The sequence below is a fragment of the Cydia splendana genome, chromosome 26 (assembly GCF_910591565.1).
Source record: "Cydia splendana chromosome 26, ilCydSple1.2, whole genome shotgun sequence".
Classification (NCBI taxonomy): domain Eukaryota; kingdom Metazoa; phylum Arthropoda; class Insecta; order Lepidoptera; family Tortricidae; genus Cydia; species Cydia splendana.
Window position 1 is genome coordinate 4,035,620 of NC_085985.1, and position 24,023 is coordinate 4,059,642.

General features: G+C 40.3%; 1 protein-coding gene across 2 annotated transcripts; it reads left to right on the forward strand.

Annotated features, from left to right (window-relative positions):
• Window positions 1-8,411: 8,411 nt before the first annotated feature.
• On the forward strand, window positions 8,412-19,165 carry LOC134803389 (CD63 antigen-like). Of its 2 annotated transcripts, XM_063776206.1 has the most exons (8): window positions 8,412-8,490; window positions 10,199-10,297; window positions 12,769-12,900; window positions 16,027-16,101; window positions 16,369-16,442; window positions 16,809-16,902; window positions 17,316-17,463; window positions 19,041-19,165. In XM_063776206.1, exons 1-7 carry the CDS (start codon window positions 8,419-8,421, stop codon window positions 17,430-17,432), a joined length of 663 nt encoding a protein of 220 aa, XP_063632276.1. In that variant the 5' UTR covers window positions 8,412-8,418; the 3' UTR covers window positions 17,433-17,463; window positions 19,041-19,165. The 2 variants fall into 2 exon arrangements, with proteins under 2 accessions (XP_063632276.1, XP_063632274.1); XM_063776204.1 differs by lacking the exon at window positions 19,041-19,165 and having other exon boundaries at window positions 17,316-17,507.
• Window positions 19,166-24,023: the final 4,858 nt, after the last annotated feature.

Here is a 24,023-nt window from a genome sequence, read left to right on the forward strand (position 1 = left end):
ATTTTACGAAGTTAATGTAAGCATTATGTACTCAACTGATGGGATTAGTTGTCAAGCGGACCCTAGGCTCCCATGAGTCGTGGCAAAATGCCGGGACAACGCGAGGAAGAAGAAGAAGATTAAGTATGTACTTAACTGATAAATGAGCGTTTTCCAAAAAAAAATTACATTTCATTCATGTCTTCAAAATATTGACTTCTTGGGCTCATTTTACTCAAAATCATTTGAACATTCACGCCTCATACATGAAAAAATGTGTCCCAAGATTTCCTTTCCCGATCGTCACCTTTTTGTATGATTTTTTTTTATTTGTATGAACATGACGCACTGGAAAAATATTTTTTCATACAAAATTTTGGGACACACTTTTTCATGTATGATGCGTGAACGTACAAATGATTCTGAGTAAAATGAGCCCAAGAAGTCATTATTTTGAAGATATATTATGAATGAAATGTACATTTTTTTGGAAAACGCTCAAATATGAACTGTCTGTAGAGCGGTTATTACGAATATATCTCGAAATTTAAAATTTCTACGGTGCACACCCTTTATCTCTTTATTTCAGTAACATGCATAAATTTACAGCTGGGCCACTTGCACCATTCACTAACCCAGGGTTAACCGGTTAAACCTGGAGTTACCATGGTTACCAAGACAAATTGATACTGGGTTAACGGTTTAACCGGTTCAGTGGGATGGTGCAAGTGGCGCTAAGCCTGTTAACTCCACAGAGGAAACATTTTATTTATTTATTTTTATTTTAAACTTTATTGCACAGTAAAAAATATACAGTGACAAAAGGCGGACTTAATGCTACACGGCATTCTCTACCAGTCAACCTTTAGGCCAAACAGAGAAGCATAGTTGGTGCGGGGTATGTAAAAACACTAAAACTTGATGCTTAAAACTAATAGGTACAAATAACTACTTATATCATAAATAAAAACAAATAATAGTTATTTGTTTTACAAGGGGGCAAAGTTGTTGTTTCACCGCTCGTGCTAATATTGATACCCGAGCAAGCGAAAGATTCCAAAATTGAACCATACGCTACGCTCGTGGTTCGAAAAATGGGATCTTGAGCGTTGCGAGGGCTTCAAAGCACGAGGGTTAAACAAAATATGCCCCCGAGTGAAACAAAATTTTTCACCACACCAACCCGAAGCAAATGTTAAATGTAAAATATCAAACAAAATCAAACCAAATCAAATCCAAATGAATGTTATTAAATATTTATCATCCAAAATCATCATTTAAAAGTCAATTCTACCAGCAAACATAAGAAAACAACTCAAATTTGCATTTGATTACTTTGCCTCACATGTGAATAAAATGCAACTTTGCTATCAGTTTTTGAAGTGCAAAGTAAGCCTTTCCGAGCTGGTGTGGTGAAAAATAATAAACATCGTGAGGAAACCTGCATATATCTGCGAAGAAATTCAAAGGTGTATGTGAAGTCCCCAGTCCGCATTGGGCTAGCGTGGGGACTATAGCCCAAGCCCTCTCGCGCATGAGAGGAGGCCTGTGCCCAGCAGTGGGACGTTTATAGGCTGAAATTATTATTATTATTTAACTCCATAGATGCGTAGCGTAGTAGTAATTACCGTGGTCAATATACTCGTAAACTGTTTATTTCCAAATACCCGTAAAGCTTCAATTAAACATCTGACCCAGTTCACCATTTAGAGTGGACTAATGTGTTTTAACCCCAAGTGACCATTATAGAGGAGACTCCATTACGAGAAGATAATAGTGATAATAGCTTGTTTTTGGGACACCCGTATCGTTTACTAATTTGATTCTCTGGTGTTACATTACCGAGCTATTTAAATATTATACAGGACACCTAAGCGATGACAAAACTCGACTAACTTTTAACTTCCTTTTTAGGTTAACAAAAAAGCTTAACTTTTAGGCTTTTTAGGTTGGTGGTTATACTTTTGTCTTAGCGCCACTTGCACCATCCCACTGACCCGGGGTTAACCGGTTAAACCGTTAACCCAGTGTCAATTTGTCTTGGTAACCATGGTAACTACAGGTTTAACCGGTTAACCCCGGGTTAGCGAATGGTGCAAGCGGCCCTTATATAGTCTGTCAAGCCATCTCCGTCAGAAGAAAAAAGCATTTGACCGGTTCGAGTCCCGACTGAGGCAAGCGATTTTTCATAAATCCTTAAATGCAGAATTTATTGTTTTTAAAAACAAAGGAAAGTCTCCTTTACACAAAATGTGCTATTTACAATATTTAAGGTAGTTGCCATCCATGTGGCACTCGATTTTTCCACCCTGTATATATATTTTTTTTTTATTGAAAGAGACGTTTGGAACCATGTCGTAGGCTTGTGCCTGCTCGGTCACTACAGAGAGCACTCCGCTCTCGGTCAATCGGTCAAACGAACTAGTTCGGTCTTTTAGTTCCTTTAGTTCAGTTCGGTCTTTGAGAGCTGGGAATGTATGAATCGATTTTACAGTAGTTTTTTCCTAAATCTTTGGCAACTGAATTACGATTCAAGTTGTACGATACTATATGACGATTAAACATCAAAAAGCTAGACATAATAAAATGATATAAAAAATACAGAAAAAAATATTTGATTATTCTTCATACTTTTCAGGTTTAGGACTGTTTGTCACTCTTTTATCTCGTTCGCACTCGTGCCAGCGTCATTGTGAACCATTTCGTTCAGTCTATTTTCTGTTTCACTCATGTCAAGCGCTCACCAATCCCACTGAACTAAAGGACCTAAAGACCGATTAAGAGCGTACAAAAAGATTTAGTTCCTTTCGGTCCTTGATGGGATTACATTCTTAACAGTTCTTAGTTCATGACCGACACAAGCCTACCATGTCGGTTGAACTTCTCTTATCGTAGCAAACACTAATTAATTTTCACTAAGGTTTTTGTGAAGAACTTTGCTAGTATATCTTTTATGTGGACTCGAAGAGCCGATCTTTCATACAAATTTTGAATTTCGAGATTTTTTATACCGACAAATTGATTTGCCAGACTATCTATAGCTAATAGCCATATAGGGTTATGTTTTTAATCTTTTTACTTGTTTTATGATTTACTAGCGACCCGCCCCGGCTTCGCACGGGTTACACCAAAGCTTGACAAATTATACACCTAAACCTTCCTCAAGAATCATTCTATTGATAAGTGAAAACCGCATCAAAATCCGTTCAGTAGTTTTTGAGTTTATCGCGAACATACTTACACACAAACATACAGACGCGGCGGGGGACTTTGTTTTATTAACCGGAAGATCAGCGCTGACTTTTGGGTTAGCATTTATGCTGAGGCGGGACCTTTTCGTGGTAAACTATTTATTCATTTTATGTTTAACATTCTTTGTTGTTCTTTACTTGTGTATGTTATGGTTTATCACGAATAAATGAGATGATTTATGATTTATTGATAACTAGCGAGCCGCCCCGGCTTCACACGGGTTAACAAATTATACACCTAAACCTTACTCAAAAATAATTTTATTGATTGATTAAAACCGCATGAAAATCCGTTCAGTAGTTTTTGAGTTTATTGCGAACACACATACAGACGCGGCGTGGGACTTTGTTTTATAAGGTGTACTTGATAACTAGCGAGCCGCCCCGGCTTCACACGGGTTAACAAATTATACACCTATACCTTACTCAAAAATAATTTTATTGATTGATTAAAACCGCATGAAAATCCGTTCAGTAGTTTTTGAGTTTATTGCGAACACACATACAGACGCGGCGTGGGACTTTGTTTTATAAGGTGTACTTGATAACTAGCGAGCCGCCCCGGCTTCACACGGGTTAACAAATTATACACCTATACCTTACTCAAAAATAATTTTATTGATTGATTAAAACCGCATGAAAATCCGTTCAGTAGTTTTTGAGTTTATTGCGAACACACATACAGACGCGGCGTGGGACTTTGTTTTATAAGGTGTACTTGATAACTAGCGAGCCGCCCCGGCTTCACACGGGTTAACAAATTATACACCTATACCTTACTCAAAAATAATTTTATTGATTGATTAAAACCGCATGAAAATCCGTTCAGTAGTTTTTGAGTTTATTGCGAACACACATACAGACGCGGCGTGGGACTTTGTTTTATAAGGTGTACTTGATAACTAGCGAGCCGCCCCGGCTTCACACGGGTTAACAAATTATACACCTATACCTTACTCAAAAATAATTTTATTGATTGATTAAAACCGCATGAAAATCCGTTCAGTAGTTTTTGAGTTTATTGCGAACACACATACAGACGCGGCGTGGGACTTTGTTTTATAAGGTGTACTTGATAACTAGCGAGCCGCCCCGGCTTCACACGGGTTAACAAATTATACACCTATACCTTACTCAAAAATAATTTTATTGATTGATTAAAACCGCATGAAAATCCGTTCAGTAGTTTTTGAGTTTATTGCGAACACACATACAGACGCGGCGTGGGACTTTGTTTTATAAGGTGTACTTGATAACTAGCGAGCCGCCCCGGCTTCACACGGGTTAACAAATTATACACCTATACCTTACTCAAAAATAATTTTATTGATTGATTAAAACCGCATGAAAATCCGTTCAGTAGTTTTTGAGTTTATTGCGAACACACATACAGACGCGGCGTGGGACTTTGTTTTATAAGGTGTACTTGATAACTAGCGAGCCGCCCCGGCTTCACACGGGTTAACAAATTATACACCTATACCTTACTCAAAAATAATTTTATTGATTGATTAAAACCGCATGAAAATCCGTTCAGTAGTTTTTGAGTTTATTGCGAACACACATACAGACGCGGCGTGGGACTTTGTTTTATAAGGTGTACTTGATAACTAGCGAGCCGCCCCGGCTTCACACGGGTTAACAAATTATACACCTATACCTTACTCAAAAATAATTTTATTGATTGATTAAAACCGCATGAAAATCCGTTCAGTAGTTTTTGAGTTTATTGCGAACACACATACAGACGCGGCGTGGGACTTTGTTTTATAAGGTGTACTTGATAACTAGCGAGCCGCCCCGGCTTCACACGGGTTAACAAATTATACACCTATACCTTACTCAAAAATCATTTTATTGATTGATTAAAACCGCATGAAAATCCGTTCAGTAGTTTTTGAGTTTATTGCGAACACACATACAGACGCGGCGTGGGACTTTGTTTTATAAGGTGTACTTGATAACTAGCGAGCCGCCCCGGCTTCACACGGGTTAACAAATTATACACCTATACCTTACTCAAAAATAATTTTATTGATTGATTAAAACCGCATGAAAATCCGTTCAGTAGTTTTTGAGTTTATCGCGAACATACATATACACAAACATGCAGACGCGGGGGACTTTGTTCTACGTGGGCCATACTGAAAGTTTCTGGATTCTGATATATGAGACGACTTATTTTTTCTGAGTGGGCAGTCCAGGAATTTTCAGTGTGACCTAAGTATAAGGTGTAGTGATAGCTGCCCTGGAGGCGACCTGTGTTGGTCGGCACTGTCCTATATATTATACTACTCTTTGGTCGGCACCGCCCGCTTCCCAAGGGAACCGCGGCTGGCATATCTATAATTCACAGGTTCATTCACCTTTTCGGACTTGCTTCTTTGTCTTTCGGGCCAATGACGGGCTTTGTTATGTGCCACTGTGCAGTTGCCATCAGATTAATTTGTAGCCGTTTAAAATATTTTTCAATCGTAGCTGTATGCCTAAGGTCTGTGCTTTCGATGCCTATTTCGCTTAAAAATCTTAAATTTTAGTTTTTTCTTCACAAGTGTGATGAAAAACATTGTGTGTAACTCCGGGGGTAAGAATGTTGTAAGTTCGAGTCTTTAATTCCTCGCTTAGTTATAGACCGCGCTTACAAAATCTCACTTACCCCAAGTTGCACAATACCTAGTACATTTATAATACATATAGCGCTACTTTCCCGCGCTGGTGCGCTTTCCGTGCCTATGTCGAAAGTTTAAGGGGCCACATGTACTGTAATAGTACATTACGATACAAGTGCGAAAGGCAGGAAATTACCTTTTCACACGAGTATTGTACAACGTTATACAGTACATATGGCTCTTTAAATTTTTGACATAGGAACGTATTGTGCTAAGTACAGACTTAGGGCGGTAAAGTAGCACATAGATAATTTCCTACTTTTTGCACTTGTATCGAAAATAACTATTTACATTTATATAATTTAAAATTAACGTTTGGCGCAGTCGGTAGGATGGGAACCAAAAAAATTACGTCATTTGATGAGAAGCATCACTTTAAGAATAAGAATAACTATCTCATATATTTATCTAGACAAAAATTCACTGATTCTGAATACCTATGCAATTTTTTTTTTGTGGGGTGGCGGTTAGTACGTTGCCGCTTTCTGCCATCGTTATACTAATTTACCCTCTGTTTGAAACTCGCACTAAGGCCCAGTTGCACCAACCATATTTAACAGACCGATTAACGTGAAACAACAGTAAAGTATGAAATTTCCCATGCAATCAAATTTAGCGAACGCATTAAACTCTTAAAAGGATGACTTACGCTAGACCGGGCCAAATGGAAAGCACCACGTGATCACCGATCAGCCGTCATAGAAAATCTCATGTCGGACGCCTCGGCCCGGGCACGGCCCGGTCTAGCGTGAGTCGTCCTTAACGGTGACAGACCGTTTGGTGCAACCGGCCCTTAGCAATGAATTATATGTAGGTATAGGTAGGTAAACGTAAGTTATAATGAGATTAAAGACCCCCCCCCCCCCCCCCGAGTACGTCATCTACCTACTAAGTATTTTCCTGTTCTACTTTTACTTCAAAAGTCATCTCAACTTGTGAAATAGTTCGCGAAGTTTCGTAAAAGTCACAATTGACTTATTTCCTGTTTCCTGCGCTTGGCCTCGGCCCGTGAATAACTTTCTGGTTATCTTCTTATTACTAAATTACACACAAAAAACAAAAAAACCGGCCAAGTGCGAGTCAGACTCGCAAACGAAGGGTTCCGTAGCATTACGCAAAAAAACAACAAAAAATCACGTTTGTTGTATAGGAGCCCTACTTGTTGTTATAGTGGCAACAGAAATACATTATCTGTGAAAATTTCAACTGTTTAGCTATCACGGTTCATGAGATACAGCCTGGTGACAGACAGACGGACAGACAGACAGACACACAGACGGTCATTGGAGACTTAGTAATAGGGTCCCGTTTATATCCTTTGGGTACGGAACCATAAAAAATATGAAATTAGATTATATGCCCGACTACGGGCAAGCCTAAAGTTATGACTTGAACAATCCAAGTAGATGTGGGTTGATAAGTTTTTGACATATTAAATAATGTATAGGCCCCGTGCATGGACTATAGGGGGCAGCATAGGAGTCCTTTCTGTGCGGTAGTACTATTTATATGTATTTCGGCACTATACCCATTCAAAGTTGTCTGGAAGAGATCGCTTTTTAACGATAAGACCGCCTGTTGTTACCTAGTCTTAAGCTTGTATTTCGCTTTCTGTGTATTTTTTAACTTTATGGTGCACAATAAAATATATATTACTTAAAAGTACTTACTTAATATTATTAGTTAATAGAGGCTTCTGGTGACCAGAGGGCTGGCCACTATTTCGCCCAGCGTATTAGTATAGCCATACAGCGGGGAAATACGGCCAGCCTTCTGGGCACCTTGCCCATGGACGGCGATCTAGGCCAAATTTTTTATCTGTAGTTTTTTAAGTTTTATTATGTTTGTTTATTTATTTCTTTGTTCATCATCAATAAAGTTCCATATTATTAATGTATACAAAGTAATGATTGCAAACTTGCACCTGTGACCCGGCCTACTAACATGACAAATGGCGCCCGAATTGGGGTCACACTATGTTTACCTCGTCAATCACCCTCTATTATTGTTTGTCGTACTAACGAGTCTTTTCAAGTTTCGTTGTCGACGAATTAAAGGTTGTTTTCTCAGCGTATAAGTTGGCTGGGAAAACAATTTTTAACAGAGGACTTACGTCCGATTAGCTATTCTGCCATTGAGATATCTTTGATCTTTGTCTTCCTTTAGGACGTTTTGCTGCCTTCAGCCTTAAGGATGACTCACGTTAGACCGAGCCGGCTGGGCCTTGTCCGGGCCGAAGCTTCTGGCGCTTACCTTTCTATGACAGATGACAGGTGATCACGTGATCCTTTCCATAGAAAACGAAGCTCCGGAAGCTCCGGCCTTGCTCCGGCCCGGTCTAACGTGAGTCCTCCTTTATGTGGATCTCGGTCTTCGACCTTCGCAGATTTTTTCGGAGTCACAAGAATCCGCCGCCAAATGCCGAATACCGCATATATTCTGAATAAGTTTGAAGTTGTGTTACACAAAACTTCATCAAAGTAAGTATAAAGTATATGCTTGTTTCAGATCATATAAAAATGGGCGGGAAAACGGGAAGAACTTCTAAACTCGCAGCGACGGTGCTGCTAGTAGTCAACTTCATTGTTATGGTTGGTACTTTTTGACTTATTACAAACTTTTAATTTGCAATGCTGGTTTATAACTCACGTTACCCGTGAACAAGATGCATGTAACTGCGTCGAAATATCGGGAGCTCGAAAACAATACAAAAGGTAATCACGGTTCATATCCCGGTCGATATAAGTCTAATAAATCAACTACATGCAAGAGCAAGATTTGGTGCCATCGTCTCGTTTCTATCACCGCACCTCCCGCCAAAGGAGCAAAGTTCATCCCCACTTCTTAGATACATGGCACACCAAGAATAAGCGGGCATCTCGCTCGTTTCTTCCCAGAACGTGCAGAATGTGGAATGACTTGCCTCCTGAGGTATTTCCTTTGCGCTACGACATGGGATTCTTCAAGAAGCGGGTATTTAGGGTTCTCAAGGGTCCGCAACGCTTAAGTGGCTCCTGTGATGTTGCTTATGTCCATGGGCGACGATGACCGCTTCCCATCAGGCGGCTCGTCTGCTCGCTTGCTGACTATAACAAAAAAAAAAAAAAAAGAGCTTTAGTCACTTAAGTCGGGGGTGCGAAACTCCTCCCTTCGGGCAAACTCGACTCCGTTCGGCTCAGCATTGCTCCGAGCAATTATTAGGGTTGACACAACTTGACGTCCCTTTGCGTGCACGGCCACAGATAAGATAATGTCTTGAATTTTGACAACTCTAAATAGCCGAAAGGGGTAGTGCGATATATTAGAAAGGGACAGCCTGATTCGACCCTGAACCGCTGTCAAACTTCGGTTTTGTAGGAAGTTTCCTTTCTGTACGGTAGTACTATTATTTTTTCTGTGCTTAAGTTTTTTACTTACATATAGAGTCACACATAAACACAAAGTGTGGCGGTGTCATAATTAATGACAGATTTCTATGAAAATATGACGAATGACTGTTTTGGTGCAAAGTTAGCTTTAATATCCTATCACGCTTCGCGATTGTTGCGCCATTTAGGGTCCTAGCTAAATTGGTTGTTCAATACTTACGCTATAGAATTTCCAATTTAGCAAGAACCCTAAATGACATAACATTCCCGTGTGGTGACTGTACCTACAAGACGGACCATAGATAAGTGTATCTCCTATAATCGAAGTACGTGGAGTAATACCAACAGAGCGAAGCAACCGTCACTACTGAAATATTCAGGATTCGAAGGCCAGCTTTGCTTAGGCCTTCAGATTCGGCTGAGACCTATCACGCGATCACCTTGCACCTGTCTCTAGTACTTTACTTGATTAAGACCTTGATTTCTGGGCTTTTGGTCTCAAATAAAGCTTAAAGGATGAATCACCCGGGCCGGGTCCGGGCCGGAGCTTCCGGCTCTTCCTTTTCTATTGAAAGCATCACGTGATCACCTGTCACTTGTCATAGAAAAGTAAGCGCCGGAAGCTCCGGCCCGGACCCGGCCCGGTCTAACGTGAGTTCTACCACAGTCTATCAAACAAAACAGTCATTCGACGAAGTCGTCTAGGCCGTCTAGAAAAAGGTTCCGCCCGAGTTTCTTGCACCGGTATCTTCTCGGGTCTGAGATGTAGATTAGAAGGGGTGCCAGTTTTTTGTACAAAAATACACTTTGAAGGTGATTTAGATCGCAGGTGATTGTTCTGTTCTGTCATATATTCGCTTAGGTACCTTTTAAATTTTTAACTGTCGGTCCCGACTATACATAAACATTAATTACAATTGATTTCTTATAGATGGCGTGCGGAGCAGTGTTCGCGTTTGGTCTTTGGGTGATCGTCTCGCCTGTCACGCTCTCGGCGGTCGTCAATAAGATTGACAGCCCTGTGGTCAAGGTAAGGCAATGATTTTAATACCAAAGGCTGGTAAAGTCTATGTGTAGGTTGAGCTCTAACCGATAGTTTCCTTAATTCACTGTCCCCGTGAAAAATACTGCACCCGTGGATAAAATAAAGAGAAACCTGTCCATAATTTAACACCATAATTGTACCTATGTTTTCACAAATAATAAGATTCTGATTCTTATTCATACGTGCCCTAAAATATGTATAGCTAGTTGAGCCCACTGAGACTTTCCAAGCGGCATAGTTTAAATATTCTGTACTACATATCTAATAACCAGGAACCAATTTCTAAAACAGAAACCAGTAGATCAACAGTGTAACAATAACGAAAGACACAAATATAATTGAATAGAGCAGTAGTTGCAAATTCGATAGGTATTCTATAAATAGTTTCCCGGTGTCAGCCGCACGGCGGCACCGTGCCATCGACCATTCCATAATGCGAGAAGCGCAAGTCATATGGCTCCGTATTTGTGCATCCAAGTTAATGGGTCATGTATATGTAGGTACCTACAGATTTGTATACACAAAAGTTAATAATGTGATGTCGATCACGATTTAATTTTATATGTAAATCACATCCAGAAAGTACTTCCTTACCGTAAGTACCTACCGGCAATGTTAGTACGTAATTTCATTGCCGGCACACCTCACTTATTCGCGGTTAAGAACGTAATGACAAAATTTCTGAGAAAATGTACAATGTTAATACCTTATGTTCATTCTTAACCCTTATTGCATATTCAAACATTCTATTTCTTAAAAAATCTGTATGATATAAGCCTTAGTAAAATGTACCCCTTTACCCAAATCGTAAATTATTACACTGCCCATTTCCGATAACGAATGACCCAAATAATTACCCTTTTTTATCAGAAATCGCCCCAAAAATCTTCATTAACCGACATATAAAAGTGGCATGTCACCGTTATCGGATCACACATCACAAATTGCCGTATCATGTTCGATACGTTCCGGAACCGGGTCGTCCGGACAAAGCCGGATCCGGGTCAGCTGATGAAGCAATGAATGTAATTGTTATCTAATAATGGCAATCATTGAGGGCATGTAAGGTAAACGTACTAGTGCTCGACATGCTAATGCCCAATAGATGACACCCTGCTGTCACCTCTATTGACAATGACTTAAGTTTCAAGATAACATGTACTGGGACCGCGTCGAGCACCCGTACCTTTACCTTAGTTCGAAACTAAATTGTTATTACAGAGAGGCAGTACAGTGATCCCCACACTAGGCTGATGGGAGTCCGAGCTTTGCTCGGAAAACGTATAAAAACTCAATAATGCGCGTTTTCCCAGAGATAAGACAGAGCTACTAGATCGATTTTTCGACCCCGAAAACCCCTATATAGCAAATTTCATCGAAATCGTTAAAAGCCGTTTCCGAGATCCCCGATATATGTAAATATATAAACAAGAACTGTTCGTTTAAAGGTATTATAGATAGATAAGAATAAAAACCGGACAACTGCGAGTCGGACTCGCCCACCGAGGGTTCCCTTACAAATTTAACTTATTTTTTGTTTTATTTGTTATTTCTTTTATTTTTTTAGTATTTAGGTTATTCCCTGTACTTATAGTGTAAGACGATATTACTTGCTTTTACCCTATAAATTTTAATTCCAGTGAGTGTCGAAATATATGTAGAGATATGATTTTTTCACAGCTTCAAGGGACTGTTTTAATTTCAACTCGATATCTCCACGCGTTCCCGAGATAAAGGGTCTTGACAGACAGACGGACAAACGGACGGACGGACAACAAAGTGATCTTATTTGGGTTCCGTTTTCTTCCTTTTGAGGCACGGAACCCTAAAAAGCAGCCAAGAGCTTGCCGGGCCATGCCCAGTGTAGGGTCCTATATTTGTCTGTTATGCATGTATAACTAAATGTTTGATTTACATTCCCTACTACTACTACGTTCTTTTATGTTATTTTTTTTTTATGGTTCAAACGCTCTTTCTAACAAAAGCGCTTGGGTATAAAATGCCCACGAAATCGTTCCACATCCTGACGGCTCAGCCACGAAATTGAGCGACTTGCGACGGCGGCAGCGATAACCATAGGTTGGAGCGAGACACAGCGATTGGACCTTTCGTTCCCACTGGTTCCCGCCTATAGTTGTCGCTGCCGCCGTCGCAAGTCGCTCAATGTCGTGGCGAGCCGTGAACGTTCGGTGAAAATCATGTGAAAATGGAGTTAAGTCGCGTTCAGGGCCGTCTTAACTATGCCGGGGCCCTTGGGCACATAAGAATTTGGGGCCCTTATGGAAAGTAAAGAAAGCGAATTTAACTAACATTTTTCTACTATGATCTTCTATTTATTATGAGTAATCAAATATACTGTTACTGTCTGTCCTTCGGGGCCCCCTGAGGATGGGGCTCCTGGGCACAGGCCCCATGTGCCCTTATGGCAAAGACGGTACTGGTCGTGTCTTTTGCAGACCCTGTTGGCGCCACACACGTTGACCGCGTCCCTTGGCGTGGCCTTGGCTCTGCTGGCGCTTTTCTTTTTCTTCGTGGCCTTCATGGGGTTCTGCGGGGCGCTTACACACTCACAGTTCCTGCTGATCATGGTAAGATGGCAAACTAAAAAACCGGCCAAGTGCGAGTCGGACTCGCGTTTCTAGGGTTCCGTACATAAGTCCGACTCACGCTTGACTGCACATTTGTAATAGGTTTCCCAGTCATCTATAGGTAAAGAACTATTTGGTGTATTTTTTTCAAAATTTTAGACCGAGTAGTTTCAGAGATAAAGGGGACCTTCCCCCTTTCTGGCTATTTTCTTAAATAACTTCGAAGCTATGTATTTTAAAATTATAAAAAAAAGATGTTCATCTTTGGGTAATTTACATATGTGTACCAAATTTCAACTTAATTGGTCCAGTAGTTTTCGAGAAAATAGACTGTGACAGACGGACAGACAGACAGACGCACGAGTGATCCTATAAGGGTTCCGTTTTTTCCGGAAACATGACATTTATTTTTATTTATCGTAGATTTCCGATTCAAAAATTATAGCTGCTTTGTTAGTGCACACCGTTGTATGGGGACATTGCACTTTGAGACTATGCGCTGAAACTTGGCACAGTTGGTTCTTAGCTGGTCCTGAGCAGATACAGACCTGGAGACATCGAGAGCCACCTCTCATTTAGTGGGGGGGGACGGGGAGAAGTTCGACGCCGCCGCGCTTCACTTGGAGCAACATTTCTCTAAAACTATACCTATTAGGGCATGTGATATATCATTTTCGGATAAATTAAGGATGAGAAATCTATTATTAGAATAAAAACAATGCACTTTCTAACAAAAAAAAAGCATAAAGTAGAAAAGACTAAAAAACGTATTTTTGATTTTTTTATATTTACCAATTTTTTTTAAAAGCGTTGTAGGAATCTGAAAACAAAAAATATAGTCGTAAAGCTACATTTATTACGTTTAATAAAATATACGGTTTATTATACAAATCTGTTGATAAATGGGAGATAAAAAATAATATCAAGCGTGGGTCAGAGTGATCTCATATGAAGGTGAGAAGGTTACTTATAATTTGTTTTGCAATCGTTTATTTTTTTTAGTTTTTCGTAAATAACTCGTAAACGGTAGCCCACAGCAAAAAAATATCTTTTACGTAAATAATCTGTTTCAGATTTCTTATAATATAAGTGCTACTTTTTTTCGCTAGGATCAATATAAAAAAATATATTGAAGGGAGAAAATAAATTCTAAGGTCCCCTTTTTTAGTAATTCGTAAATAACTCGTAATCGATGGCCAATAGCAAAAAATGTTTAATTACATGAATAATCTACATAAAATTTCCTACAAAAAACTTCAAACTTTTTCGCTAGGATCAATATTTAAAAAGGGGACCTTAGAATTTATTTTCTCCCTCAGATATCGTTTTTAATATTGATCCCAGCGAAAAAGTTTAAATGACCTTTTTTGTAGGAAATTTTATTTACATTATTCATGTAATAAAACATTTTTTGCTATTGGCCATCGATTACGAGTTATTTACGAATTACTAAAAAAGGGGACCTTAGAATTTATTTTCTCCATTCAATATTTTTTTTTAATATTGATCCTAGCGAAAAAAAGTGGCTCTTATTTTATAAGAAATCTGAAACAGATTATTTACGTAAAAGATATTTTTTTGCTCCGGGCTACCGTTTACGAGTTATTTACGAAAAACTAAAAAAAAAACGATTGTAGAACAAATTATAAGTAACTTTCCCATTTTAATAATATTTTGTAATGAGATCACTCTGACTCACGCTGTATATTATTTTTTATCTCCCATTTATCAACAGTTTTGTATAATAAACTATATATTTTTTTAAACGTAATAAGTGTAGCTTTACGACTGTATTTTTAGTTTTCAGATTCATACTACAATTAAAAAAAAAATTGGTGATTATAAAAAAATAAAAAATACGTTTTGTAGTCTTTTCTACTTAATTTTTTTTTTGTTAGAAAGTGCATTGTTTTTGTTCTTAAAATAGATTCTTCATCCTCAATTTATCCGAAAATGATGTATTACGTGCCCTAATAGGTATAGTTTTAGAGAAATGTTGCTCCAAGTGAAGCGCCGCAGCGTCGATCTTCCCCCCCTCCCCCCACTAAATGAGAGGTGGCTCTCGACGGCTCCCGGTCTGTATCTGCTCAAGACCAGCTAACAATCAACTGTGCCAAGTTTCAGCGCATAGTCTCAAAATGCAAGGTGTCGTGCACTAACAAACCAGCTATTATACCGTAAGCGCAAAAAGATCTTTGACATCAGTGATGCTAATCTTTCATTATTTCTACCAAGGATCGGAAACCTCTTAGAGCCCAACCACAGAATAAATAATAGTACTACCGTACAGAAAGGACACTCCCTACAAAACCGAAGTTTGACAGCGATTCAGGGACGAATCTGTCTATCCCTTTCTAATGTATGGCACTATCCCTTTCGGCTATTTAGGGTTGTCAAAATTCAAGTCATTATCTTATGTGTGGTCGTGCACGCAAAGGGACTTCAAGTGGTGCCAACCTTAATTGCTCGGAGCAATGCTGAGCCGAACGGAGCCGAGTTTACCCGAAAGTAGGAGTGTCTCCCCACTGGTCCAACCAAGTTTACAAGAGAAGCCACAAATTGTATCGGTCTCGATTCGTCATGAAAATTGTATGCATGTGTAAAGGATGGCTCACGTTAGACCGGGCCGGGGCCGGGCCGGAACTTCCGGCGCTTCGTTTTCTACGGAAAGCACCACGTGATCACCGATCAGCCGTCATAGAAAATGACATGTCAGACGCCTCGGCCCGGTCTAGCGTGAGTCTTCCTTAAAGTGGCCTATTTACCGTTTTATCTATACCTACTTTTTGCCTTCGAGATAACGGGGTGTTAGGGGTCTGACGCCATAGCTTTTATAAGGGAGGTGGGACGTAGAATTAGGGAGAGGACCTCTGATGCTCGCGCGGGTTCGTACCTGGTGCAAAGGCTGGCCATCGCTATCCAACATGGTAACGCGGCAAGTGTGATGGGCACCTTTGCACCCGGTACAACTCGCGGAGGTCTTTTAGATTAAAATATTTTAATATTTAGATATATTTAAGTTATTTTTGTATGATTTTATATACCATTAACCTTTTGTATAAATAATGAAATGAAATATATTCTTTTTGTCTACCTCTTTATTAATGAAACAAAATGTTGTTACAGTATTCAGCGCTAATTCTGCTGCTGCTTCTGCTGGAGTGTGCGCTGTTTTATTACTTCTCGTCTACCCTACTTGAGGTCAGTATTTCCATTGTAGACCCCTTTTGAAGTATAGTCCGACAAGAAGTTGTAGAAAATTACTAGCGACCCGTCCCGGCTTCCCACGTACGAACGTGTCTTGCTATTTCAGTCAGTCTCGGCTCGCTACAAAAAGTACCGAGGTTGACTGAAGTATCAAGACAAATACTAATTCAGAGAAAATCCGATAGAAAACAAATATACACTACATCTGTACTTATATATTTTTTATTTTTAAACAGTTTTGTATGGTTGTTTTGTTTCCAGAAAGGTCTACTAACAGAGGATGGACAGTGGACTCACGCGTTTCGCATCGCGTTTAGCTGTTGCGAGAATGTCAAGTACGTGGTCATCAGTTTGTATACTCTGGCATATCAACTTTGTCACTAGAAAAGGGGCGAAATTCAAATTTACTATGGGAGTTCTTCTCTTGGTCTAGGGAAAACAGTGTAGCAGTTGTTATAGTTATGAATTAATTTCCGCTATATATTTCTGAGGTTCAGTTAATAGTACTGTCAAAATTAATCGGTTTCTATTAATGTAGAAAAACAGTAAATTTACATACCTAAAAGTTAGATAAGTAATATTCTAGAACTTCTAGAATATGTACTGGCCAATACATAGTATTTTGGCCCTAAGAAGCACTATAGTCATCGGCACTTACGTTTATGACCTTAGGTATCTGCTATCTACAAGGTTTTTTTCAGCGGTACTACAACCATACCATCTAAGCTACCATGGTCCTGCTGTGGCCGTGCCGGCATCCCTGACAACTGCACTACCGGCAATATGTACCAGAAGGTTAGTGCTACCACATATCATATTATTCTATAGAAATGAAGTGTTCCGTGAACAAAGTTTTGTATGCAAGTTACGGAACACTAAAAAATAAAAATTTACAAAATCATGTAATTCTAGTCATGTGGTTTGTGGATTATAAAATCCTGGCTCGTGCTTTTTTGTAACTTTTACATTTTCGGATTGTCATTAAATTTATCTTTTCATGACGAAAACTATTGTAATGAAACTAGTTTTATCTGGTTGTAACTTGTAAGGTCAGAAAGTGTTAATAAAAAACTAGTTCTTGTAAATTCTGATAAAATATTAAGATGAAGGAAACTTATCGACTCCCGATTGTATTTACATCCAAAAGGGAGCCAGATTGAGAACGCTCTAGCAGGTATCGACTGATGTGTATTCTTTCCGTTTCCCAGGACTGTTTACAAACTGTAACAGCCTGGCTACGGCGCTACCAAACAGCAGCGTACGCGTCGCTAGTAGCCACACATGTGGTACTGTCCTCGTGTGCGTTGCTGCGACGACGAAGCTAGCGACACGCGCGCCGCGGCAGCAGCGGCGGCGGTAAGTAGAGTTACTGGACTATCAGTTAGGTAATCAGCTGGCTACACCGCTACTAAACAGCAGCGTACGCGTCGCTAGTAGCCACACATGTCGTATTGTCGTCGTGTGCGTTGCTGTGACGACGGAGCTAGCGACACGCGCGCCGCGGCAGCAGCGGTGGCGGTAAGTAGAGTTACGGACTATCAATTAGGTAACCATCTGGCTACACCGCTATGAAACAGCGGTGTACGCGTCGCTAGTAGCCACACATGTGGTATTGTCCTCGTGTGCGTTACTACGACGACGGAGCTAGCGACACGCGCGCCGTGGCAGCAGCGGCGGCGGTAAGTAGAGTTACGGACTATCAATTAGGTAACCATCTGGCTACACCGCTCCGAAACAGCGGTGTACGCGTCGCTAGTAGCCACACATGTGGTACTGTCCTCGTGTGCGTTACTACGACGACGGAGCTAGCGACACGCGCGCTGCGGCAGAAGTGGCGGCGGTAAGTAGAGTTACGGACTATCAATTAGGTAACCATCTGGCTACACCGCTACGAAACAGCGGTGTACGCGTCGCTAGTAGCCACACATGTGGTACTGTCCTCGTGTGCGTTACTACGACGACAGAGCTAGCGACACGCGCGCCGCGGCAGAAGTGGCGGCGGTAAGTAGAGTTACGGACTATCAATTAGGTAACCATCTGGCTACACCGCTCCGAAACAGCGGTGTACGCGTCGCTAGTAGCCACACATGTGGTACTGTCCTCGTGTGCGTTACTACGACGACGGAGCTAGCGACACGCGTGCCGCGGCAGAAATGGCGGCGGTAAGTAGAGTTACGGACTATCAATTAGGTAACCATCTGGCTACACCGCTACGAAACAGCAGCGTACGCGTCGCTAGTAGCCACAGTAGTAGTAGTAGTAGTAGTAGTAGTAGTAGGTAGTAGTCGATAGTGGCGGCGGTTAGTATTTATGTACAATTTATTTCATCCACTGAACAATCTAGAAATCTAACCCGAGCTCCGAGGGCCACGGAACGCATGCTCCGAGCGTGCACCGTGCATGCTCGACGCCGACCACCGTACATTTGTTTTAATCTATGGTGCGTGCGTTTTGTGGCAGAAGCGTAAGGGCACAGATCATACATACATACAACGATTATACATATACCTATGTAACGAGGAGGCGTTCGGTGCGGCGTCCATTTTAATTAAATGCAATCCTATGCGAGTGCCTCAGTGCACATTTAGTTAAACAACTAGGTAAAGTAATAAATGACGACTGGTCTGCCTGTGAAGCCGATGGTCCTGGGTTCGAATCCCGGTAAGGGCATTTATTTGTGTGATGATCACAAGTATTTGTTCCTGAGTCATGGGTGTTTCCTATATAAGTATATATCGTCGCCTAGCACCCATAGTACAAGCTTTGCTTAGTTTGGGATTAGGTTCATCTGTGTAAGATGTCCCCTAATATTCATTAAAAAAATATATATTTATTTAAGTATTCATTAAACTACAGGAATAAACATTATTCTCTCTTACAACATCATCATCTACGATAAATAACGAAGATTATAAACTGTTTCTTTATTTCAGAAACTCCTCAACTCCCCAGCAAGCGGTCCTGGCACCTCTCCCGCGTGTCTCCCGGACCTGGACAAGATGATGTGCTCATGCTCGTGCTCGGCCGTGGTAGACTCGGCTGGGTGGAGAAGACTTAGCTTCAATTATTTTTTACGCCGAGCTGAAACGGCCTTCGACTTTGTACCAGTAGCCACCAGGATCGCACGTACCGAGTAGAATGGCGAGACAGTAAAACGAAGTATGGAATTTTTACTCGGCCGAGTAACAATTTCATACTTCGTTTTACTGTCTCGCCACTCTACTCGGTACGTGCGATCCTGGCATTAATACGTCATGTATAGCCGCCGCATATATAGTCCTGCATAATTCGCTGGCCGTTCAAAGAGGCAACGCCAGCAGCGGTCTAGGCACATTTACCCGGGTACCTATCGACCCTAGTCTATAGTACACTTAATTTTTAGATTTAGTTTTTAAGTTTGTAAATTACTGTAATATTACTTTTTATATCTGTTGTATAAATAAATTCTTATCTATAATTATTACAAATGAAACACTGCCATGAATTAATAAAGATTTATTACTATTTTTAGTGAATTTGATAATTAATGCCTTTGTAATATATTTCTACTTTTGTACAAAAAATGTACTGTTACGTCTTGAAAATAGACGCGTGACAGATATTTTAAGCATGGCGATTGAACAGTCAAATTATCTTACGTGACGTACATATTTTTTTTCTTTTATCTACTAAGGTAAACGTGCTCGTCACTGTCCCAGTACATCTTTAAACTCACTTCAATAATTACCTTACTGTCAATAGCAATACAGGAAAATGATGTCAACTATTGGCAGGGGCGTATTTACCCTGGCCAAGGCCCGGGGCGCCAACCCAACCCCCAGGGGCGGCATATGTCGCCCCTGACGGATTGCATTTTGTTTTTCTTCCTTGACTTCTGGGGCGGTGAAACGTATTGACCCGGGGCGCCAAATTTCAAAATACGCCCCTGACTATTGGTCATCAACATGTCCAGCACTGGGACGTTTACCTTACAGATTATGCAAATAAAATTTAATTTATGCTACGGGTAGTAATAAAATAAAATTAGTGCACTTAATTATGTACTTAACCTAGCTACTTAATAACATAGCTCAAAAAAGCTTAAGTATGCTCATGCTGTCAAATAGTGCCTGCCTTTTTCAAAATGTTTCTGTAAAACAAAAGAAAATTAAGATGTGCGTTTAGTAATTATTGAAAATGCTCAATAAACTTTACTACGTGACCAAAAAAATAGGTATTTTATTGTAAGTATAGCATAGCGAAAAGCATATTTGGGCTAAATAATTAATTGTTAAAGCAGGGGGGCGAAACTGTTCCCTTCGGGCATACTCGGCTCCGTTCGGCTCAGCATTGCTCCGAGCAATTATTAGGGTTGGCACAACTTGACGTCCCTTTGCGTGCACAACCACAGATAAAGGGCTATTCATAAATTACGTCATATCAAATCGGCTGATGGTAGCATGACGTAGGAGGAAACGGGGTCATTCGAAGCATGATTTTTGGATGATTTTAAGGGAGGGGGGGGGGTTAAAAATCGTCAAAAATAAATGACGTAATTTATGAACAGCCCCTAAGATAATGACTTGAATTTTGACAACCCTAAATAGTCGAAAGGGATAGTGCAATACATTATAAAATGATTCGTCCCTGAATGACTGTCAAACTTCGGTTTTGTAGGAAGTTTCTATTCTGTACGGTAGGTACGATTACTTATTCTGTGGTTAAAGCTAGAATAACAGGAATAACCCGGTAGCAACACTTTGCTCAGCGTGAAACTTTAATGTCTCCCCAACGAGCCGACGAGGGAGTGAACTGAACACGCAAGTATTGCAATCATAGGCTGTGTGCATAGTGATTTGGGTCAGTGTGAGTACATGTAAATAATTTAGTAAAAGCCCCTTTTGCAAGCGTGTACAGTGGACCTACCGCGAAAATCGAAATTTGTTTTTCTGCCTCTCTATCGGTCGAATAAAGGATGAGTCACGCTATACCGGACCGAGGCGTCCTACATGTCATTTTCTATGACGGCTGATTGGTGATCACGTGGTAGTTTCCATAGAAAACTAAGCGCGGAAGCTCCGGCCCGGTCCGGTTTAGCGTGAGTAAGATTAAGGATTTAAGATTAAGTTAAGCTTCAACTTAAAAAGAGCTTTGAAATATTCGAATAAGCAAGATTTTGAACAGTTTGACACTTTTCAAAAGTTCTACCGCTTAAAATAAGTTGATAAGCTTTTCAAAAACAAAAACCACAGGTAGAAAACATCATTCCACTTTTTTTTTAGGTATGATACCACTTCTTGTAAGAATAAAAACTCAGGCAAAAATTACCTCCTTTGTTGGTCTTAAATTTTAATTTATAAATAACTCTCTGCCCAATGGACTTCTGATCATAAAATATCCATCTGCTTGTGTTTTAATATTGAACAGCCATTAAAATGTCATAAAAACCTACACAGTCTCATGATAAATGGCAGCCAATTGTAAAATAATTGTCCCTTGCTCTATTATTAACCTGACGATGGGTGTAATAGACCCGTCACATACTAGGGAACCGGGATCAATAGCAGGTGACCTAATTGTGGGCTGGATCGCGTGACGGCAGTCGGGATTCAGGGATCACTATTAGACATGCGTGCAAAGTAGTATCTAGTGGCAAAAAGTTTTTGTAGATTCTTTTTTTTTATGTCAGTATTCTTGCTCAAAATGTGATCCGATTAATGATGGGTGTTGATTACCCGACTACTGATGTATCATCGGAGAGTTATTCTACCGAAATTGCGAAAAATTTAGGACACTTCTCGTATTGTTGTATGGTACCTAATCGAAATTTCCAATTTTCAAAATGAAGTTTTTTCTTTATTTATTTGTTAGACTGTTGTGTCCCACTGCTGGGCAAAGGTCTCCCTCTCTTTCTTCCATTCTATGCTGGCAATATTAGGCCAATCTTTCCGAAAGACGTTAAGATCGTGCCGCCACCTCCTTCTAGGTCTACCGTGACACCGCACTACTTATGTTTGGTGTCACTCGAAGACTATTTCTTGGCCCACAAGTCGTTTGGCATATGGCTTTCGTGGTTACGTGAAATTTTTCTAATATTTCCAATAAAATCTTCTACTTTTAGCAAACTTTTCGCACCTTGCTTATCTGTACCCGTCACTTACCAGGGACTATCAGGTGACCTAATTACAGTCTGGATCGCGTGCAGTCACGGCAGCGGGGATTCCAATCCAAAGTATCTGTTTGACATGCGAGCAAAGACGTCGGCGTCGTGCGAACTGATTTAGGCCTCATTCGCACGAGCGCTTTTACAACGCGCGTAAAAAAAGCGTCTTCAAGCTTAAATCTCATAACTAATTTGGATGGAATTTAGTATGGAGATAGTTTGAGTCCTGGGTAAGACAAATAATAGTTTTTTTCATTCATATCGTATTTTTACACTGAAAAAGACTCGGGGAGAAGGTACAGTCTGCATCAAGGAGAAGTGGCCAAACCATAGAAATAAGGATATGTCTCGATATATTTGGTTAGGACACTGTGGCCGTCACTATTTGACGCTGACTGTACAAATGTACCTACAATATAATGATAAATTATGGACAATAATCATATAGAACAAAGATAGCGTGACTGATGAATGATTGAATATGTATAATGGCGGTGCAACCTGCACGACTAGCGGTCAATCAACATGGCGGCGTAATTATGCCTTGTATTATTTTATACCTTATTTATTCATATATATGTATACGGTACAAAAACATGCCAAAAAAATAATATATAAAAACAACTTAAAATTATTCTAAAATTAAAGTAAAACTAAACTAAACTAAATCTAAAAAAAAGGCCCCTGCGGCAAGGTCCAAGATGCTGGCTGCGTTACCCCGCTGAACTGCCAGACTGAAGCGTTGAGCGAGGTAACTGCCAGCTCTTGGGTACAAAAGAACGATGTAGCGATGTCTTCTATTTTATCCTTGATATTCCGTTAATAGAAAAGAGCGGCAAATTTGAAAATTTGAATTTCGCGCCTTTTCTACTGACAAACTTGCTTGACCGGCTATTTGATTGTGATTTGACTATAAATATTATAGACGGAATGGTAACCGCAGAAATGGTATGTAGCCCGCTCCACACTCGTGCGCGAATCGCGGCGCGTAGCCGCGAACAAAGAGAATATAATCAACGCGAGTGTGGAGGGGGCTTATGATAAGAAAAATATTTTCACTTCTCATGTTCAAAAAGTGCACCTTTATGTCGTGCGTAGACGACATAAAATCGCATTTTATGCTCTAGAGCAGCGGTCGGCAACCTTTTTTGCGTAGTTTTAGTAGCGTTGTTAACGATGAGTAAGTTGGCGCGGGCCGCACTTTGTTAATATTTATGACTTTATCAGACATTGTCGTTTCTCAATATTACATAGCCAGAGAGGCTCGCATGCCGCAAGTGACAGAGGGCCTACCGCGAACCACGTTGGACGTGCTGCCTCCCTGTCACACTTACGTACGAATTTACACGCGCGACAGAGGGGCAACACGTCGAACGTGGTTCGCGGTAGGCCCTCAGTTTCACGAGCCGCATGCGGCCCGCAGGCCGCAGGTTGCCGACCGCCGCTCTAGATCATAAAAGTACAATTTTCTTCTAAGACTAAGGTAATCGGTCTCAACAGCCAAACAGTTAAAACATATTGCACAATTTTACTGAGCAATAAAATTGTGTAGATGACAAAACTTGTTATATTATTTTATTTTTGCTACAATTTATTAGAGATCCGTATTTTCTGTCATTAAATTTAGTAAATCACATAAAATAGGAGTTTTATCGTTCGAGAATTATCGTTCAAAAATGCTCCGAAATGTTTGACTTGGCAGAAAACCAAGCGTCTAAGCAACTATGATCACATGTTGAAAATTAAAAAAAAAAATTAAAAAGTTGGCGGGAAT

Coding starts and splice junctions, on each gene's coding strand:
- LOC134803389 (XM_063776206.1), top strand. CDS start 8,419: ATGGGCGGGAAAACGGGAAGAACTTCTAAACTCGCAGCGACGGTGCTG. Junction 8,491..10,198: donor TAGTCAACTTCATTGTTATG/GTTGGTACTTTT, acceptor GATTTCTTATAG/ATGGCGTGCGGAGCAGTGTT. Junction 16,903..17,315: donor CCGGCAATATGTACCAGAAG/GTTAGTGCTACC, acceptor TCCGTTTCCCAG/GACTGTTTACAAACTGTAAC.